At 37.8% G+C, this 19,960-nt stretch overlaps 1 protein-coding gene across 2 annotated transcripts in view; it reads right to left on the bottom strand.

Annotated features, from left to right (window-relative positions):
• Positions 1-1,165: 1,165 nt before the first annotated feature.
• Positions 1,166-19,960, bottom strand: part of LOC129743734 (uncharacterized) — a 356,038-nt gene continuing 337,243 nt past the window's right edge. For both annotated transcript variants that reach the window (XM_055735861.1, XM_055735862.1), the window contains one exon: positions 1,166-10,800. In XM_055735861.1, coding sequence (XP_055591836.1) covers positions 10,579-10,800 — 222 coding nt within the window. In that variant the 3' untranslated portion in view covers positions 1,166-10,578. The remainder of the gene's footprint in view (positions 10,801-19,960) is intronic.

Below are 19,960 nucleotides of genomic sequence, written 5' to 3'. Positions count from 1 at the left end.
TAAATGGCGATATCTACAAATATGAGTGCCTCAAGAAGCGCCTTTTGCCGTTCTTGCAGCGGCACGACGAAGCTCCGTTATTTTGGCCAGATTTGGCAAGATACCACTATTCTAAAAGTGTCCTGGTGTGGTATGAGGCCAATTTTGTCGATTTTGTTCCAAAGGACATGAACCCGCCAAACTGTCCGGAGCTGCGCCCGGTGGAGCAGTACTGGGCAATAATGAAGCGGGAATTTGGGAAGACTAAGAAGATAGTCAAAGACGAGAATATGTAAAGAAAATTGGAAAAAAAAACTGAGAAACTGGTACCGGATGACTACCTTAAATTTTGGTTTGATTCTGAACATTATAAGAAAATTGGCATGACATTTTCGGTGTCGCAATAATTTCGTGTTCGCCCTTTATCTACTCTTTTTGAACTTGTTGAAGTTATACATGTTGATTTTTGTAATTTTTCTGTACACAATTTATCTAAAAATGTCAAAAGTAAGCAACTTTTCTGTTATAAATACGTACATTTCTATTAAACACTTAAATCTTCTTAAAAATTTAAATTTTTTCCCATTTATCGATACGATGTCGTATAACTAGAAACGTTTGGTGATGATGACTGTATTTTCTAGACCAACTTGATTAGGGCGCTCAGTCCAAATGTTCTAACCTTACCCGACCATGCGAGATCTAGAAGGTGATAAAATCTTCACTAAACATTCCATACATTATTCATTTCGTTTTGCATTTATTATGTTAGTTTTTCATTTCCTCTCCAGAAAAATGACATTCTCCAGGCGGCCGCTCTTCAAAATGGTGCTGTGACTCGGAAATCTCAACTCATACTAGGTGTATGAATGGATGAATAACGTTTTTAATTTTTCTGTTTTAAAGTAGGACTTTCTTCCCTCTTCAACTTGTCAAGAAGCTACTATGGCTTTGCAGTGGAAATTAAATTGGACACAAGAAGGTAATTTGAAATTACGTTACGGTCCACTTCACGTCCCACATGCGGTTTTTTTTCTAACGTAATAACATCATTAGGATGAGGATGATTTTTTTTATTCAGGGAAGTGAAGATAATTTTAAATGACAGCTTGATTATAGTTTAGCTTTATAGAATTTTAGAAGAGCACGGATTGTGATATTTTTTTCGGCAAAAAAACATCTTCAATTAATTATAACAACATATATTTTGATTTTCCTGTTCAAAAATCGGCGCTTTCATTTTCATTTATATTCACTACAGCATTTTGTAGCAGCATCTTACATTTAAATATATATATTTATACTTTTATATCTACGGGTACATCGATTTGCGAATTAATTCTCACGTTTTCAAATCGTTCTTTGCATTTTGTAAGCATTGCATATTTTGTTTGTCACTATTTGTTTAGTTTATAATTTGCTGTTTCATGTTCACTTTGAAATAATGTCTCTAAATCCAGTTTTTTTTCTTCATACAACTTTAAATTGACCAATGCTACAGTTTCTTATTTGTAAAATTTTGATGAAAATCCTGATTCCTGTTCTCTACATTTACTCGAAAATGTTTACGCACCAGTTTTCAACTATCTATCGGGACACCGAATAAAGTAAGTACAAATGCTACGAATGGTACAAAAAATTCTGTCCAAATATAGCAGCACTTCCGTTAAGCAATTTCTTGCATTTCCTTTTTATTTGTTGATTCAGCCATTTTTTTACACTACCGGCCAGAAGATTTTTGTCTTCCTCAAATGGAATATTGTTGATTTCTGTTTTGATTTGAAGCAGCGTTTTAAATTTTATTCACAAATGTTAGTTTTTAAGCTTGTTTGTCGTCTTTTTAAAGGTAGATGCAATAACTTTTGTTAGAGGGTTTCGATTCCTGGTGAAGGAAAGTATTCGGAAGGATTACTGTTTGCTTTTTTCTATAGGCATTTTTTATGGTTTGACTACTGCTTAAGCTGCTTTCTGATTTCTGGTTTGAGACACAAAAACTACGCTTTTTTTTATCTCTATAAATCTTTGGTAATGATGCTCTTGGGTTTTTGGTGGTGACTCTCTTACTAAAATTTTTCCACTAGTTTAAATCTAAATCAGTTTTTATTCGAAGATGTTTTTTTTCTTCAGGCATTTCATTTTAACGCTTGCTCTTCACCTGAAAACTGAGCTTCTATTTATACATTTTATTGAGAAAACTATCTCATCCAGATTAGATTCTGAAACACTACCACTAATACTGCAAGCATTTGAAGCTATTTCCTGTTTTTCTTTTACCGTTTTTTACAAACACTACAGCCTAACAATTATTTCAGGTTTAAAAATATAACAAAAACAAAATTTTGATCACAAGCTGCACAGTAAAAAATAATCTCTCTCTGTTTACATCTGTTAGAAAATCACACTAGGTTTTTGCGGCTTTGTTTTTTGTTTCCTAAAATTTTGTAGCAATGACTTTGGAGTTTTTTATTTATCGAATTTTTTCTACACACCCTGTGAAGCTTTGAACTTCCACGGGATTTTTTTTGTTCTGGTTTCTTTAAGTTCTAGAGGTTTTCTACAAACAACTATCATCATGGACGTTAGATACTGGCAGGACATTTATTTTGTTTTTGTTTCCTTTGATTGGACTATCCCAATTCCGAATTAGTTTTACAATTGTTTGAGGTCTCCAATCTAGATTTTTCTAAGCACACTTTTTCAATTTTCAAACTACTACCTAGTGTGCTTTTGAAGTTTTTGGAGACCTCAAATGGGACGTTTTTCTTACGAATTGGAGCTCAATGAGAGTTGATTTTTTTTTGAAAAACAATTTCTTGAATTTGGATGAATGTTTGAGTGTGAACATCAATGAAGTTTGTGTGTTTTTCTTGATTGTTTGGAATGTTGATTTGTAAGTGTTTGGATGTACTGAAGAGTTGGAAAATGCATTGAAATTTAATCGATGTTACTTAACATTTTCACCAAATTTATGAAGAACATTCTTGTATTGATTGACAAAATCATGCATAAGTTATAAATTACTTTTTACTTGCTGCTTACCTGCTGAATGAGAAAAAATTATACCTTAAAACCTCACAACTTAATTTTTTTGAATTGTATTCGCCATGAGCACTCCAACGAGGGTTGGATCCAAATTTCTTGTTCAAATTTTATTTAAAAAAATAATTAATCTCATGCATTAATCATATTAAACATAATTAGTTATACCTTTCAAGATAGTTTTCAAAATCTGTTCAGTTCTGAAATCTGAAATTGAAAAAAATTAATACAAGCAATAGTATACTAGTATTCATGATGGGTTAAGCTTGCCAGTTTCCCCGTTTTTTTTCAAGTTTGCCCAGATATTCCATACATAATTTGGGCAAAGTCCGGTTCGGCTGGTTGCCCGGATTTTATTGGAAAACCCGGACTTCGCCCGGATTTATTCATTTTGTTTGCCAAATCAAACAAACAAAATACAAACTGTGTTGTAATTTTTTTTATTTATGTGTCAAAAACGAAATTTATTGAGCAAGTTTTATAAAAATTAGCATGACAGGTTTTTTGGAAGCCTAAAAAACGATTCAAAATCTGCTGATGAGTTTTAATGTGAAAAAAATCAAGTGCCCTTATTGACTTTGTTGAATAATTCCCGGATTTCAACCAAATTTACCCGGATATTGCCCGGATTTTTGAATTATGATTATGATTATGATAGGTTCTTGTATGACACAATCAGATCTAATGTGTAATGTCTTGCCTCAAAGAATGACCTTTCGAACTTCAAACTTTAACCCATAAAAATTGATTGAGGAGTAAGGTGCCCCAAATGACCCGACTTTTTAAAAAATTATGCGCTGCAGGCTAAAATTAATTCTATGCCTAGTACAAGTTATCATGCCAAATTTGGGCCAGATCGAATCATGGGAAGGGGTCGCTCAACGAGTCTGAAGTTTGTCTGGGATTCTGAGACATTTTGTTGGGGAGAAACATGAAAACCCAGTTTTTCATCGATTGGGCCTCGATTGAGTCCAAATTTTCCATGAGATCTTGTACTAGGCCTAGGATCAATTGAAACCTGCAGCGCAAAACATTTCTCAGGTTTTGAAGTTTCCATACAAATTTGGGGCAGTCTATTGAGGGGTAAATCTTTTGCTGAACAAAACCGGGACCTAATCTATCAGCGGATCTGTTTAAAACTTCCAGGTTTGAATGTGGACTTCAATTTACACGGAATGCCGAAGTTTAAGCTTACCTATAAACCAAAATAGAATCAGCCAAAACAGTAAGCCAACAATGAATTTGCAACTGTGATCAATACCGGACAGCTGCAGCAGCTTGATTGATTCTTGATTTTCAGACCATGCATTGCAAGTCGTATGCTGAGGGCGCTTAATCCCCTGCAAAGTTCACACAGCCTTGACTCATCGTATTTTCAACGATTACGCTTGTCAAGCCATCATCTTCGACGCGTACTCACTACTGCAACCTTGGATCAACTTCGTTAAAACATTTTTCCTTACTCCAAACCGAAATTTCTCACACTTGACGACACCAGCTAAAGTACTTTTGAATGAGACCCATTAGCATCATTTTCGACCTGCAGTATAATCTCAACCAGTCAGTAAAGATATTTATTTAAAAAATGGATATGTAGTAGGCCTTGCCATCACTCTTGGGCCTGCTACTCAGTAAAGTCTACACAAAATTGAAGTACACCCATAGCAACGTAAAAAGCACTATAAACTATTCCAATAGTAATAAATCCACTATAAAACAACCGTCGAATTGTCAATTTTATCTGCGTACTGTTGTTTACATCCAAGTGAAGTATGCGTTGTCATTTTTTGTCATTTTTTCCAAAGAAATCTTAAAATGCGTGGCTTTACTTCCAAGCGAAGAAAACGGATTGTGCACAAATGTAGCACTGTGAGTGGTCTTTCCATCAGAAAACTTGCTAAGGAAGAAGCAGTGAGTGTCTGAGCATCTCAAACCACGTCGAGCAAAGAAGGAGAGCAGTGTACTTTCGCAGATTCCCCGAGTCGCGGTAGGAAACCTGGCCCTGCTAACCCTACAATTGACTAGAAAATCAAGGATTACTTCCAACGGCGACTTCCGGCATCAGTACGGAATATGGCTAAGAAACTAGGTACTTCATCGACTAACGTTATGCTTGCCCTACACATTTCTTGAGTATGGCATTTGCTGTTCGAACAAACCCTTCGACCAACCGTTTATCTACTGTGTCTTGCATCACCCGTTGAAAAACTTCCGGCGTCTTTGCAAGTCCGAAATGCAGTGTTGTATAGGAATATCGACCCCAAGGAGTGCTAAATGCGAAATTTGCTAGGTGGTTTCTAGGATGTATATTTGCAAAATAGGCGGATTTTTAGAGGCGTTGGGCTTTATTTTTTTTTTAATGTTCGTCGATCTTGGGTGAAAACTGCGACTAAATTGTGCTTTAACGGCAATACTTAATCATGAACAAAGCTACCTCTAGCAAACATTTGTATATACCTTTCTCCTTGACGATTCGAGGCCTGACCTCTCTTCGAAATGTGTCGAGATCCAATCTTCTGATTGTCGTTTGTATTTCAAACGTCACTTGTCCTGGACTCAGGTCTGTTACAACACATGCTCCAGAAATCCTCAAAGGAAGTTCATCTACTAACGCTTCGACTCGGATGATCTCCGACCATGAAGTCATCCTATATCAAACCAAGTAGCTCTCCCGAAATCAAAAGTCTAATAATGAAATTTCTTCATTCCTATGATATCCACCGCAAAGAAAGTTTTATTATATGATAGTTTAATGGCGTTGCGGTGAACTTTTTACTACGAAAATTCTTGATAGAAGAATTAAAGATTGAAATTAAATGACGGATAGACAAAGCAGATGCTTAATAGAAGAAAATTGAAAGATGTTGAAAATAAGCTAAGAGCATATCAATTGAGTCCCGCATCAATTGAATGGCTGGGAGAAGTAATAGCGAGAGGCGCAATTACGTTCACCCATACATCCAACCCGATGGATTGGCAAAGCACGTGCTTCCCTATCGCTTACAGGAAACGACACTCTTGAATATTTACTCCATGCTTTCTGTTCCTTGATCTACGGTTCTCTAAGCTGTCTCAGTAAGCCGGCAAGGTCTTAGTGATGTTTTTTTTTTTCTTACAGCGGGCGTAGCAATAAACGTTGTTCTCTAACGAAACCAAGATGGCAGTATCTAGGTTTTGTTGTGAACTGGACGTATGTAGGTTCTTGGAGCGCATCCAGTTCCCCACTGGTTGAATCACTCAAGTTGCGCATACTTCCTCTTCCTCTTTAGAAAAGTCGGGCGCTAAAAGAAAAACGTCACTTGTGAACTCTAACTAGTTTGACTCCTGCTGCTAGCCAACAGATTTCTGAAGACAACGTAGACGCAATACAGTAGAGGCCATCCGCTCAGTCATTAAGATAACGGACAGAGCCAGGCAAACGAAGAAGAGAGGATTCCGCTTTGCGCAGTTGTCACTTTGGACGTGAAGAACGCCTTCAACAGCGTCAGTTGGACACCGAATGCGTCGTCGCTCACCCAAATGAGGGTTACGGCATATCTGTATACTTGCCACAGTAGCTATCCAGGCAGTGGAAAGCTGCATGCACTCCAAGTGCCTGCGTCTTGCCTAACTCAAAACCGAGAGGGTGCTGATAACCAACCTGATCTCACCCCAAACAAGTACCATTGCAGTTGGACCGTGCGATATCGTGTCCAAACGAGCAATTAAGTACCTAGGGGTGACAGACTCAGTTTCACGAGTTATGTCGACTACGTGTGTAAAAGAGCGGCAATGGCCACGCGGTACAAAGCGGCGGCCCGGAGGTAGGCCCTGGGAAGACAGTGTAACCTGTAGAGACTTAGCAGCGTTCAGCGGCTGATGAACCTGCGGGCTATCAGTGGAGATCGGACCATCTCGTCCAAAGCCGCCTGAGTAGTGGCGGACGTCATTCCCATCTCGGTTTTACTAGAGGATGATGTCTATTGCTATGAAAATAAAGACACGCCCAAGGTACGAGGTGAGAAGCCCCCAATGAGGACTCGATGTCCAACTGGTGTGCTGCGACATGAGCGGGTCTAGGATAAGCTGCTCTCGATCGGCACACGACAGGTATAAAGGTGGTTGTGGTAGATAGATGCTAGAATGCTGAAATGAATGAACAGACTTATCAATCCTGGTTGGCAAAAGGTGTGCATATGCTACAATGAAACACTACTGCAATAGAGCGTTTGATTCAATTTATGATTGGCGGAATGTATATTGCTTGTAATAGTGAGCCTGGAGAAACAGCACAAAGTATCACTACTACTACAAAATGGCCGCTGAGGTCAGGGAATAGGGTGTCCAAACTATGACGAGTGGTTCTAGACGAAAAGATCGAAATTTCATCAAAACAACATCGAAATATTTTTTTCTTATTTTTCCTTTGAAGTGCAATAAAAACCCTACATTTTTATTACAAAACACTTTTATTTCGTTTACAAAGCTCCAAGTTAGACCCTTTTTAATGCGTCCAAATTTTGCGTGATCTATGCTTTAAGTATGCGGCCCCAGGTGGAGTTTAGGGAGTATGCGGTATACACGAAGCATATCGTGAGTCTTCCCATTGTAGGATGACTCCATCGACGGGGAGCATCTGAGTAGTGTGCGTCCGATTCCTTGATCGAAGCTACAAAGATAAGGCAACATCTGCTGCGTAGCGGCGGTCAGGGGTGCGCCGCGAACGTGCGTAGGATACCCCAATGTCGGGGGGTATCCGAGTAGTGCCGCTTCCTAAGAGGGAAACTGCGGGGATAAGACTTTACCTTCCTAGTAGCGGATCTCGAGAGAAGAGGGTTAACCACTGTCGGGGGATACCCACGGGTAGAGAGGCTCTCGATGCCGGGCGAGCCTCTCGAGTCGGTGTAGGATGTCGTCACCGGGAAACATCCGAGTCGTAGCGTTCCAAGTCCCGTACGTGTGTGTGACAGGTGCGAGTCCAGGACAAGCTGCTCTCGATCTGGCACACAACAGGCAGGAAAATCCGCGGGCCAAAAATCATAGGGTTGCCAGCCAAGGGGGATAAAGAAGACCGGACATCGGTCGGAGTAGACTGACCCCATCGACGGGGGGCTGTGGAGTAGAGTGCGTCCGACCCCTCGGTTTGAAGCTACAAAGATAAGACAATACATTCTGCGTAGCGGATGCCGTGGGTGCGCCGCGTTCGTGCGTAGGATCCTCCACCTTCCGGGAGTATCTGAGTAGGGCGGTTTAACGACAGAAGCTGTGGGGATAAGATTTGACCTTCTTCGCAGTGGAAATCGTTGGGAAAGGGTTATTCCACGTTCGGGGAATACCCACGGGTAGAGTGGCTCTCGACGCCGGATGAGCCATTCGAGTCGGAGTAGGATGACATCTTCGTCGGGAACCATCCGAGTCGTTGCGTTAAGTCCCGCGCGTGTGCCGTGACAGGCGCGAGTCTAGGATAAGCTGCTCTCGATCAGGCACACGACGGGCAAGTTGGCAAACCTCGAACCCTTGAGATAAGAGGTCGGGCCTCGAGTCGTTAGAGGAGAGGTCAGGCCTCAAACCTTCAGGTGGAGAGGTTTGTGTGGTCAACCCCGAGTCTTTATGAAGAGGCGAGACCCGACCCGTCGTAAGAGGAGGGATCAGGCCCCCTTATCAACAAGAGGAGGGGTACAAGTGGTCCTCGAGTCATTGCGAGGAGAGGTCAGATTTCAAGTCGTTAGAGGAGAGATCGGGCCTTGAATCGTGCAGAGGAGAGGTAGCCTCAAGTCGATGCGAGGAGGGGTCAGATCTCGAGTCGTTAGAGGAGATATCAGGCCTCAAGTCGCGAAGAGGAGAGGTTTGTGTGGGAATCTCGAGTCATTGCGAGGAGATGTCGGTTCTCAAGTCGTTAGAGGAGAGTTCAGGCGTAGAGTCGTAAGGGGGAGAATTTCGTCCAATTGCACCCATGGACCCAAAATAGCAAACTGGGGGGACGAGGTGGCTCGCCGTGTCTTGGAATACAATTTGTAAACCGGGGTTTACCACCTGTGGTTACAAACTAAAAAAGGAATTTACTTGGTCTTTTGTCGGTTGATCCTTTACAAGACCCTTTTTAGGCAGCCCAGTTCTTTGAGCAATTCTTTTGATGTTGTTACCTGTTTCAACCCTGCATTCCATCCTCCGGATAACTTTTCAGATTTTACTGGAACCAAATCCTGAGTAAATTGCGATATTTATTTTCCCCAGCTCCTTCATTGAAATCTCGTCTACAGTGAAGACCACTTTTCTGAGCTTTGCTATACCCTAGAAAAAGTCATATCTTATTTTCAGTAATTTGAATCATTTATTGAAGTTAAGTTCAGAGTGTTGAAAAGTTACTCTACTTTCTGTTAAAAAAATAGTTTCATCAATTTTAAAACAAATCAATCTCAATTTATATATTTTCAAAGATAAATGATAATGAAGGCCATTGAAATCTTAATGAGGAAAAAGTTTTTCAATCTTTCATAACTAATTCCGGCTGGATGATTGTAGGCTCTCTTTTTCTAGAAAAATAAAATAACAGAGGTATCAATTCAATTTATCAATTCATAAATCATAACCGAACACTTGAAACGATGTTTTAATAACCGTGGCAGTCCACACCTGTATCTGTGTCAAAAATCAATAATAATAATACCATCGCAATTTTCACATCATTAATTACCCAAATGACGATAATAAAATGGATGCATTAATCTCTGTTCGCATGTGCCTTTATACGGATGTGTAGCTTGCGTATGCGTGAGTGTGTTTGTGTGTTCAGGAGTACGTGTGTGTGTTTATGTGCGTGCATGAGAATGTACTCATTGTGATGGAAGCTATGCTTTTTTCTTTGTTTATTTACAAAACGATTACTACAAAAATATGCCTCGTTCAATAGTTTTATGTTTGATTTTTTAATACTTTTACGTTTCATTCTTCTCTCTCGCTTGCTTACTTTTTTTCCCTCTATCTCTCTCTCGCTCTTTGTTGTTCACTTTTGATTGATCTCATCTATCAAATATAAAAATCATTCTGCCTCGTTTACCTTTGGTTTATATTATTGGTTTCACTTAGACTGTACATAATACTTGTTTGTTACCTTGTTTTGGTTTTTTATGAGTCATTTTTATTCCGGGAATGACTTTCATTAATGTGTTGATTTTGTGTGTGTTTTCGGTATGACAATCATAAAAAAAACGCCAACGATACGACTGGTATTTTACGTCTACTCTCAGGCTCGGGTCGACCTTGATTTATGACATTGACTAGGTTACGGTTATGACCTATCGTTTGCTCCATGTTGGACCCCACCCCCTCAAATCGACAATTTACCTAGGCGTGACATATAAAATCAATAAAAGCGGTCATAAATTTTCGTACCTTCCTCTGAGCCGATCCGAAATTGATGTACTTTCGCAGGAACGTCTCGTCGTTGGCCATCAATTCTGCTCACACCGGATCACATTTCGATTAGTAAGATGTTTGTCAGAAGCTAAACCTTCTTCTGGTAGTACGTATATTGTATTTTCTTAGTGTTATGCCCCCCAACCATCAGCCAGTCATCGTCTATCATCGATGGAACAGGAAATCGATGTAGGTGTGTTGGGTTTTACCGTTGGCTCCTCCACCGCCAATTCCTCCTTCCGGATCCGTCGAAGGCCAGCAACGCCGAATGACGGCAAAGTGGGTCGTCTGGAATTGATTCGAGCGCTGGTCGCCGCGTTCCAGGGTCCCAGTCAGACAGTAGCCCATGTTGTAATCGGCCAGGGTGATGTTCGAAGACAGGTACAGCTGACGGGTTGAAGAAGAGAGGAAGAGAAAAAAAGGAATGCAAATGGCGATTAGTTTTGGCTGATTGCGGTGCTGTTGAAGTGTGTTTAACGTTTTTGTGTCTTGTGAAGGGGTTTAATCTAATTTTCATCGATTATCTTTACAGAGGATGTTGATAATAACTCAGATAGAAGATATAAGAAAAACGAAATTTTTTCTTCAATTATTTCCAACAGTTTCGAATTTTGCACTACCTGATGAACCGTTTAGAATTTCGCTCTTTAAAATATGTACACTTAAGTGGAACTATGCGTAGCTATCTAAGAAAACTACATCAGAGACCATGGGGTCAGCCCCATGACTTGAGCGGCGCAACCTTCATCTTTTTTCCTGATGAAGGCTTCAGCAATGCATCCGAATACGGATGAATCTTTCGATCTGACTACAAGGCTAGCGATCATCCCTCTGCTGCTTTAGTAGAAAAGGGAAATCTACACTTCAAATCAAACTCTTTTCCAATAATGGCCTTCCTTGGAGGTGGAATTATCGACATAAGATTCCATCCAGGACCGGCACCAAAAAGCATTTTCATTGCTGGCATTGTCCTTTCAGCGCATATGTCTGAAAAAGACCAAATAAAACATATCCCATATCCTAACCAGTGTATGTATGTATGATGGTTTTCCACCGTGGGTGCACGGATTCACCGCAGTTTCTGCCCAAGTATGTGCTCACATGCATTCTTAGATTATTAAGTTCTACAAATCTCCAATGCAACGAGTACACCATACCCGGACTCTATGCCTTCGTATGAACTGTTATGGAGTGAATGTATTGCGTGCTGATGTAGGTATATTTTGGAAGAACGAGTCAAACAGGCGGGCTGGTTTACTTACAGGTATTCCGGCATCCGTGTATAGAAAGCGCCGATGTGGTCTAGCGGATAGGCTGGCGCGAGTCTGGTTTTAGTATGCCAGGCGTACTGGGTTCGAATCCCATTAGTGGCCGACAGGTAAGATGTGTTTCCTCATATATACTGACTATATAATAAGAATGTTCTATCAGTTGCAAGCTGGCCAGGTATATACACGGATGCCGGAATACCTGTAAGTAAACTAGCCCACCTGATTGACTCGTTCTTCCAAAAATAAACCTACATCAACAAAAATACATTAACTCCACTACAGTTCATACGAAGCCATGGGGTCCGGGTATAGTGTACGAGTTGCATTGGAGATTCGTCGAACTTAATAATCTAAGAATACATGTGAGCACATACTTAGGCAGAAACTGCGGTGAATCCGTGCACCCATGGTGGATTACCAACATACAACATACATACAGGTATTCCGGCATCCGTGTATATATTTGGCCTGCTGGCAACTGATTGAACATTCTTATTCTATAGTCAGTTATATGAGGAAACACATCTTACCTGTCGGCCACTAATGGGATTCGAACCCAAAAGTTTTCTTGTCGATACCGGGAATCGAACCCAGTACGCCTGGCATACCAAAACCAGACTCGCACCAGCCATTGCTTCAAATTATGAGCTTCTAAATTCATCAGTTTGTTAGGCATGACAAATTTCAAAAAGTAAAATGGAGGGGGGGGGGGGGAGGAGTTATCGAATATTTTGGATGTATTAAAACACGGATACTTTTTATCGTAAAACGCGAGCAAGAACTAGACAAAATAACAAATTTTCAACGGCAGTAGATTCGAATGCACGCGTTCACATGGGTCCATCACATCCATCACAAAAGCGGTTTGGCTAGTAAAAAAAATTACACGAAATGGCGGTAAAACACCAAAACTTCTTCTATCCTCGTCTACCACTTATACATTAGAGTAAAAGAGATATACTGTTTGTCCAACCCTTCTGTCAGACACTCGGATACCTTCAAAGAAAAAAGAGAACATCATAATGTTTCTACTGTCAACGTTTTCGCCGCGTTCGCCTTGTCTCACATTTTCGCCTCATGTCAATATTAACACGCGCAATTCAAATTACTCTTTTATTGGTTTATTTTCGGTGAAAAAAGTGACTTTTGGTGATAAAAGTGACCATTTTTCGGAAAATAGTGACTTTAGTGACCAAATGATGAAAAAAGTGACTTTTTAGTGACTGACCCAAAAAAAGTGACCAAGTCACTAAAAAGTGACTCGCTACCAGCCCTGCAAACAGAATCATGTGATTTGCAATTTTATTTTTATTTTCAGAAAATTTTTCCACGTTAAATGGATTAACCATTAAGACCAAATGATATTTTTCACTTTTTAAAACTACCAATATCAGTTCTAATAAGTGATAAATATCATTTGGTCTTCAAACGTTAAATTATAGCAAATAAAATTAAAATTGTTGTCAGATTCTCCATTTGAGTAATCAATTGTCCAGTACGCACTTAAAAAACGTATGACTTCAATTGGCAGTAACTTTTTCTAATCTTTTATTTTATCATAGTCACCAATATTTTACAAAACAAATTAAATCGTAATATACAAAAAGTATTGATGTTGCATGAGGGTTCCCTTAGGATATTTTTTGTATTTCATAATATTTTCAAAATCGAGGAAAAATCATGAACTCAGAATAAGGGCAGAATATTCTAATAAAACTTTACTTAATGAATAATAAGCTAATACGTGTCAAAAATTCAAGTAAAAATAAGAATTTCGAATCCTGTATTTTTTCTAATGTTTACAGTTGGTGTATTGAGAACTTTTAAACTTTACAAAATTATGTACAGGTGTCCAAAAAGTAAAGCTTAACTCATTCCAATATCTAATGCATTCCTATTTTCACTTGCGTTTACATGAAATTCATGATGAAACTGCAAAATAAGAATAAGAACGAAAGATTCAATTGCACGAATTTATTTCACCCTCAATTTCCCATCATTTAAATATGAATTATGAATCTTCAAATTAATCAATAGTATGAAATTCAAAAATAAAATAATAAATTTAATTTAAAACATCAGCTATGAAACTGAATAAATTAAATGATATTTCAACATGGGTGCACGGAATATTTTTTAAATGTTAGTTATCCACCATGGGTGCACGGTTTCACCGCCGTTACTGCCCAAGAATGTATTCAAATGCATTCTTAGATTATTAGGTTCGTCAAATTTCCAATGCAAGTTCACTTACAGGTATTCCGGCATCCGTGTATATACCTGGCCAACTGGCAACTGATTGAACATTCTAATTATAAGAGGAAACATATCTTACCTGTCGGCAACTTATGGGGTTTGAACCCAAGAGTTTTCTTGCCGATACCGGGAATCGAACCCAGTACGCCTAGCATACCTAGACCAGACTCACGCCAACCTATCTGATAGACCACATTGGTGCTAAGATATTACAACATGGGTGCACGGAATGGCTGTAAATTCGCCGTCTTAAATTATATAGAAATAAATAGTTTTCAACTTGCTTCAGAACACAAAATATTTTTTAATTCAGATATGATAGGTATTTGCAATGCAATATTGGTCAATCGAAAAACTTTTAAGGAAAAAATAAATCATCGTGTACATTCGACAATGTTGATTCATTATTTTTATTTTCACTGTTTTCCGTAGCACTAACTTGATGCATATAATTCCAAAAATTCACTCGGTCCAAGGTAACCGTTTTCCAATTTCTTGGATGTTGATCAGATCTTATCAGCTAAATATACGATTGCAAAAACCTGTTTTTTTTAAATAAATAAATAAATTTACTATTTCAAGTTATAATTGAAATATTTCTTTTAAAGGAATGAAAAAACGGAACTTAAAATAAAAATCGATATTTAAATCATTATGTCTCAACATGAAAGACATGGTTTTGACTTTGGTTTAGCAAGGATTTGTAATAATGCTTTTTAAAAATTTGCAAAAAGTCCAATATTTGATTAAAACGCGGTGAATCTGTGCACTCATAGTGAAAAACCATGTATATAACACAAATTTTCATTTGAATCTATGAAATTCTTTATTCTTTACCTTTAGCATGCAAAAAAAATAGATTTTGGATGAATGGCGGTGAATCCGTGCACCCATGGTAAATTGTTCTACTAATAGGAAAAATATGCTTCAACACCTACAATATCAGGTATAATTTATAGGCAACGTGTTGAAAAATTTCAGAGCGAGGGATGCTAGAAAATATATACTAAAACAAAATTGAAGTGAAACCGTGCACCCATGGTCAATACCCATAGCCATCTAATATGATTTTATAATTAGATTGATAATGTGTTTTAATTTTTTGATTATTATTTTAAATATTCATTTTATGACATACACGCATTCGTCAACTATGCCAAAATGAAGTGATTCCGTGCAAAATTAAAATGCAAGCATGTGATAAAGAAAATAATCATTAAAAAAACAATTCTTTTCACTACTATTTTGTGTGGTGGTAACATACAATCTATACAAAGGGGAAAAAATATCGACAAGAATTTAAAGATGCCCATAAAAAATACTAAAATTGAAATACTTTGAACGTTTCATTAGTTAAACCAGGTCCTACCGGCTTCCGAGAAATTTTGGCGACAGAACACTAGCGCCAAAATAGATTTTACGGACTGAGATCCAAGCTCAAATGGTGTAATCTGTTACACACACTACTGCATAAAAATCAGAGCAGCTCGCGTTTACTTTTTTGTTTACATCCCAGTTCTCTTTAGCTGCGTTCAATCGTAAGTAGCGATTGGTTTCGACTAGTTTCTGTCAAGTGGTCGTTGTTCAACGGGCTCATGTTTTGGTCGAAACAGGTCTGGTCGTTGTTCAACGGAGCAAGTTGAAATCGATTGAAACTAGTCGAAACCGATCCAGCTCGAAAGCAGGATTCATTTCTACCACACTAACACACATGCAGCGTGTGTGTCAGACAGAGATGCATGTTTTTGTTTCGTTTTCGCCATTTCATTTTCGTCAAGTGCTCTGGATGTTTGGATTCAGTCGGCAGTCGGTTCTGTGTGTTTCGAGTCGGTGGGATTGTCGCTGTGCTAACTCTTCCTGCAATTATTCCTGTGCTGTGCGGTAGAAGACGTTTGCACTTGCCCCGGGGGGAATGAATGAAATAAAAACTTATCATAAAGTTATCTTATTTATAAGAAATTTAATGGTTTTACCTCACGAATGTGTTTGAAACAAGTCCACGCAATTTTTGTTATTCATTTTTTTGTTTGCGGACGGCTAAGACCAACCCCCTGGCAACTTGACAGTTCTGGCGAGTTTCGTGTGCCTGATTGAAATCCGCAGGTGTCGCTTGTGTACCGCTTGTTTACATACTTTTCGAGCCATGCGTATGGAAAGGGCAGATCATAAAATGTGGTGCAAATCATAAAATTCGAATGAATGAAAAAAAAAATTCAACCGAAATTATTATTCTCATTGAATATTCTACATATTTATTTATTGTATAGGAACAGTTTTCCATAAACCGAGAAATGTTCTTCTATAATTTGAAAGTTTTGTTATACTAAAATTTTCATATGTATCGCAGTTTATTAAAATCATTCGATGATTGTTGTGTTAATGTTTTGTTTTACATTTATTTTGTACGATCGTCATCAATAGTTTTGGTGGAAGGGGTTCTTTTCCCAAAAATCTGCCGTATATCAGTGAATTATTTTGATCAGTCCAAAAGTTTTAAACGTAATAAAGGACATACAGATTTACGTCTGTGTGCCCTTTATTCGACTGAACTTTTGAAAACAGATTCACTTTACGTATAACTGAACTAATTTTCAATTCTGAACGTTTTTTTCATTTGTTGAATCGGATAAAAGAAAACATATTTCCATATGCGTCCTTCCGACATGTTAAGTCGCTTGATTTTCGATTTGACAGAACCAGAGAACCAGAAAAAACTGGCACACGCGATTTGTATGGGAAACGTCAAGTTGCCAGGGGGTTGGCTAAGACCAAGATGGTCACTAATGTGAACACGTCCACAAAAAGCAAACCGCCAAAATGTCGCGGAACTCTGCAGATGCATAGGAAAATAAATTCAGATTGTCCCATCATCGCTTTTTCAGTATAATTTATTATTACGAAATTTTTTATTTCAATACATTTAAGGATTCCATGCATATCAGCTTGTTTTCTAGCCCGTTACGATACGCGTCTAAATTTTCACGTGATCTGTTTTGGTCTGTCTAGAAATTCGTGTGCAAAACGCACAAAACACGCATTAGTATTGGTGTAAGTATGTTCAACGGCCGACCTGGTTGAAATCGGTCGAAGTCAATTGGAAAGAGACAGATTACCAACTGTCAAAATCCATTCCTACTTGTTTCGACCTATTTCAACCTGTTTCGACTAACTTCCATTGAACACACATTTTGTTTACAGCACAGTGGACAAAATTGCATAAAAAAAATGTGAATTTTTACAAAGTTGTTTAAATGTGTTGAATATATCTGTAACTGGATTGAACATTATGAGCTTGTGGAATATATGCCAGCAGTTGTTTTAATTTTTGATATTTTTATTTGAAACATTTATTTGCCCCGTATAAATAAAACATTGATTCTGTACGAGACCCTCGTTTCAAAATTCATTCAATCAAAACTTGGCAGTTTAACAAATGTGAGAAAATGAACTTGAAAATTATTCGAGTAGTGTCTTATTTTACATAAATTTGGCATGAGACATCCTTCCCTGTTTCACAAAGTGACATGGGTTATTCAAAACAATAAATCATCTATTACGTCAAATGTTCAAGTTTAATGAATTACAGTTAAAATGTAACAATTGTAAAAACCTAGGTAACTGGGCAGGACAATTAGGTTGTTTGGCTTGCAAGATTCTTTCCTCCTGGGATCCTATATCGGAAATTCCGTCTGCTGTACAGCTGTAATTCGATTTGGTTTGGATTTGAAACATAAATTTATACACTTTCAACTTATCAACTTACCGGAGGAATAGAAGATTCCATTTTTCTCGAATTCTGCTAAAATGTGTCGCACTGGCAAACGATCGAGTTCGGTGTTGGCTGATTCCTCGCAAGAACGGGCAGCCAAAATAAATGACCCATCTGTCTAATTGGTTCTTCTTGAATTTTTCATTAGCCGTTCTATCGGATACTAAGCTGAAATTAAATTCGTTGATAACACATTCCTGAATCTCCTTCTTGCATCCTGATTTGGATTCAGAATCAAATTTCGTTCACTTTTAGTTTGTTAACTTACCGGTGTAGCGAATTTCCTTGAACTTTGATGAATACTAGGGGAATCCGTTCCGCTGGCGAACGATAGGGGTCAGGGTTGACTGGAAACGGCCAGTTGCAACAATATGTTCCATCAAAAGTGGGAAAGAACAACAATTCACCCATAGTGCAAAATGATTGGCATGAACAATGTAAACAAAAATATTGTTTGGGAAAAGTGACGTTTGTTTTCAATGTATTAGCGAGAGGTGCAATCGTCAAGTGCAAAGCTTGGATCCCATCTCGTTGGATGGCAGCACCATATGCATTGTGTTGTTGTCTCCGAAGATTCGTTCGTGAAATAATATGCCCGATCATCTTGATAGTTAGGGATCTTTGGTTAAACATAAGCACACTATTTCTCCTATTAGATATATTGGTTCATTATCATTCAATAAAAATTACCTAAATTGACATACTTTAAACTTTTCTTTCAGATTTTCTAATAATGAACAATTAATATATGTTTAAAAAATAATGATAAAATAATCGATATTGTTTTAATTTGTGGTAAATATGTATTGTGAATTTGCCAAAAATTTTCTAAAATTTGTTGATGCGTTTCCAATTTATGCCTTATCTAATATTTAATGATTGAATATATAATAATTCGTAATCCTCTTTTATTTTGATTTGCTTCTAGTTTAAACTTGTATTAAGAAAAATCCGAGCAGTAGTAAGGACCGGTATAATTAAGTTTCCAGAACTACGTTCTTCTGACACAGTTCATATTATTAGAAAAAAAACCTTTATAAATTGCATCAAACTGGTAATAATAAATTATTAAAATATTAACAACGTATTTTTATTTTATTTTTACAGCAGCCGTAACCGAGCTGGTTACAGTTCCGAAAAAAATAATCTTAGCTTATCAAAAAATATTTTTGCATAACTTCATTGGTTTTCGGCAAAAAATAACCTGAATATATGCTGCTTTTAAATTAGCCTTGTGCGCAAATATTTAAAATACATGCCGTTGAAATAATTCCGTGGAAATGCTTACAGGAATATTTAAACTTTACTGTGAAATCACCGTCAAAGTTTTGAAAACTTCGATTCAATTATGAAGTGTGGAGCAAAAACATTTGTTAAATCAACAACTTAAAAACTATCTAGAGAAAACAAGGAAAAACACTTAGCTGAATCTGGATCCTTTCCGTGTCTCGATGTCAAATGACCCAATATCGGTCCGGTGGGCCAAGCACCAGCCCAGGTCCGCCACTTGAAAAACACAAAATATTTCCCTTAACTTGAGATTAGTAAAAGGCACTTCACTTTAAGGAATAATTACATTTTTTTCTGTTTTTCGGGTAAATTAATAGAAAAAATGTCTTCGGAAGAAAATTTTCGACATTTCACTCCGGCAATGCCTACTCGACAAGTTAAGGCCGCGATTATGGAATTTCCCTAAATATTCCGATCGTCACTGTAAATTTGTATTGAGCAAAGGATGTTTCCAGAGGTTTGGAAACGGCAGAAGCTGGTTCTGCTGCCCAAACCAGAAAAGTCTTTGGGGAACCCATCGGCATACAGGCCAATATGCCTATAGTTCACATGGTGAGATTTCATTTTCATGTTTTCTATTATCTTCACCTTCTTGGATTTTTTTTTGTTCAATTGTATCTAGTTTTAAATTTATAATTTCGTTGTCATTTGTTTTTTTCAACAACTTAAGAATAGATTGAATCAAAGCTTGTAAATTTTTTTTCCACTGTTAATCAGTTTTATGGCACCTTTTTTTTAATGTTTGTTTAACTCAAAATTTTTCTATCTAAATCCTCGAGTTTTAAATTGAAAACTCTTGAAAGAAATCTTAGAAGCCTTCCGTTTTATTTTCTTTTTTCTTAATTCAGTTCTCTTATTTTTGTAATTTAGAATTCCGCCTTCTCATCGAAATTCCACAGCTAATCAATAATTCAACCTCACCATCTCATCGAAGTCAAATATTGTATTCAAAGAACTTCGC

The sequence above is a fragment of the Uranotaenia lowii genome, chromosome 2, assembly GCF_029784155.1.
Source record: "Uranotaenia lowii strain MFRU-FL chromosome 2, ASM2978415v1, whole genome shotgun sequence".
Lineage (NCBI taxonomy): Eukaryota > Metazoa > Arthropoda > Insecta > Diptera > Culicidae > Uranotaenia > Uranotaenia lowii.
This window is presented reverse-complemented; position numbering and strand designations above follow the sequence as displayed.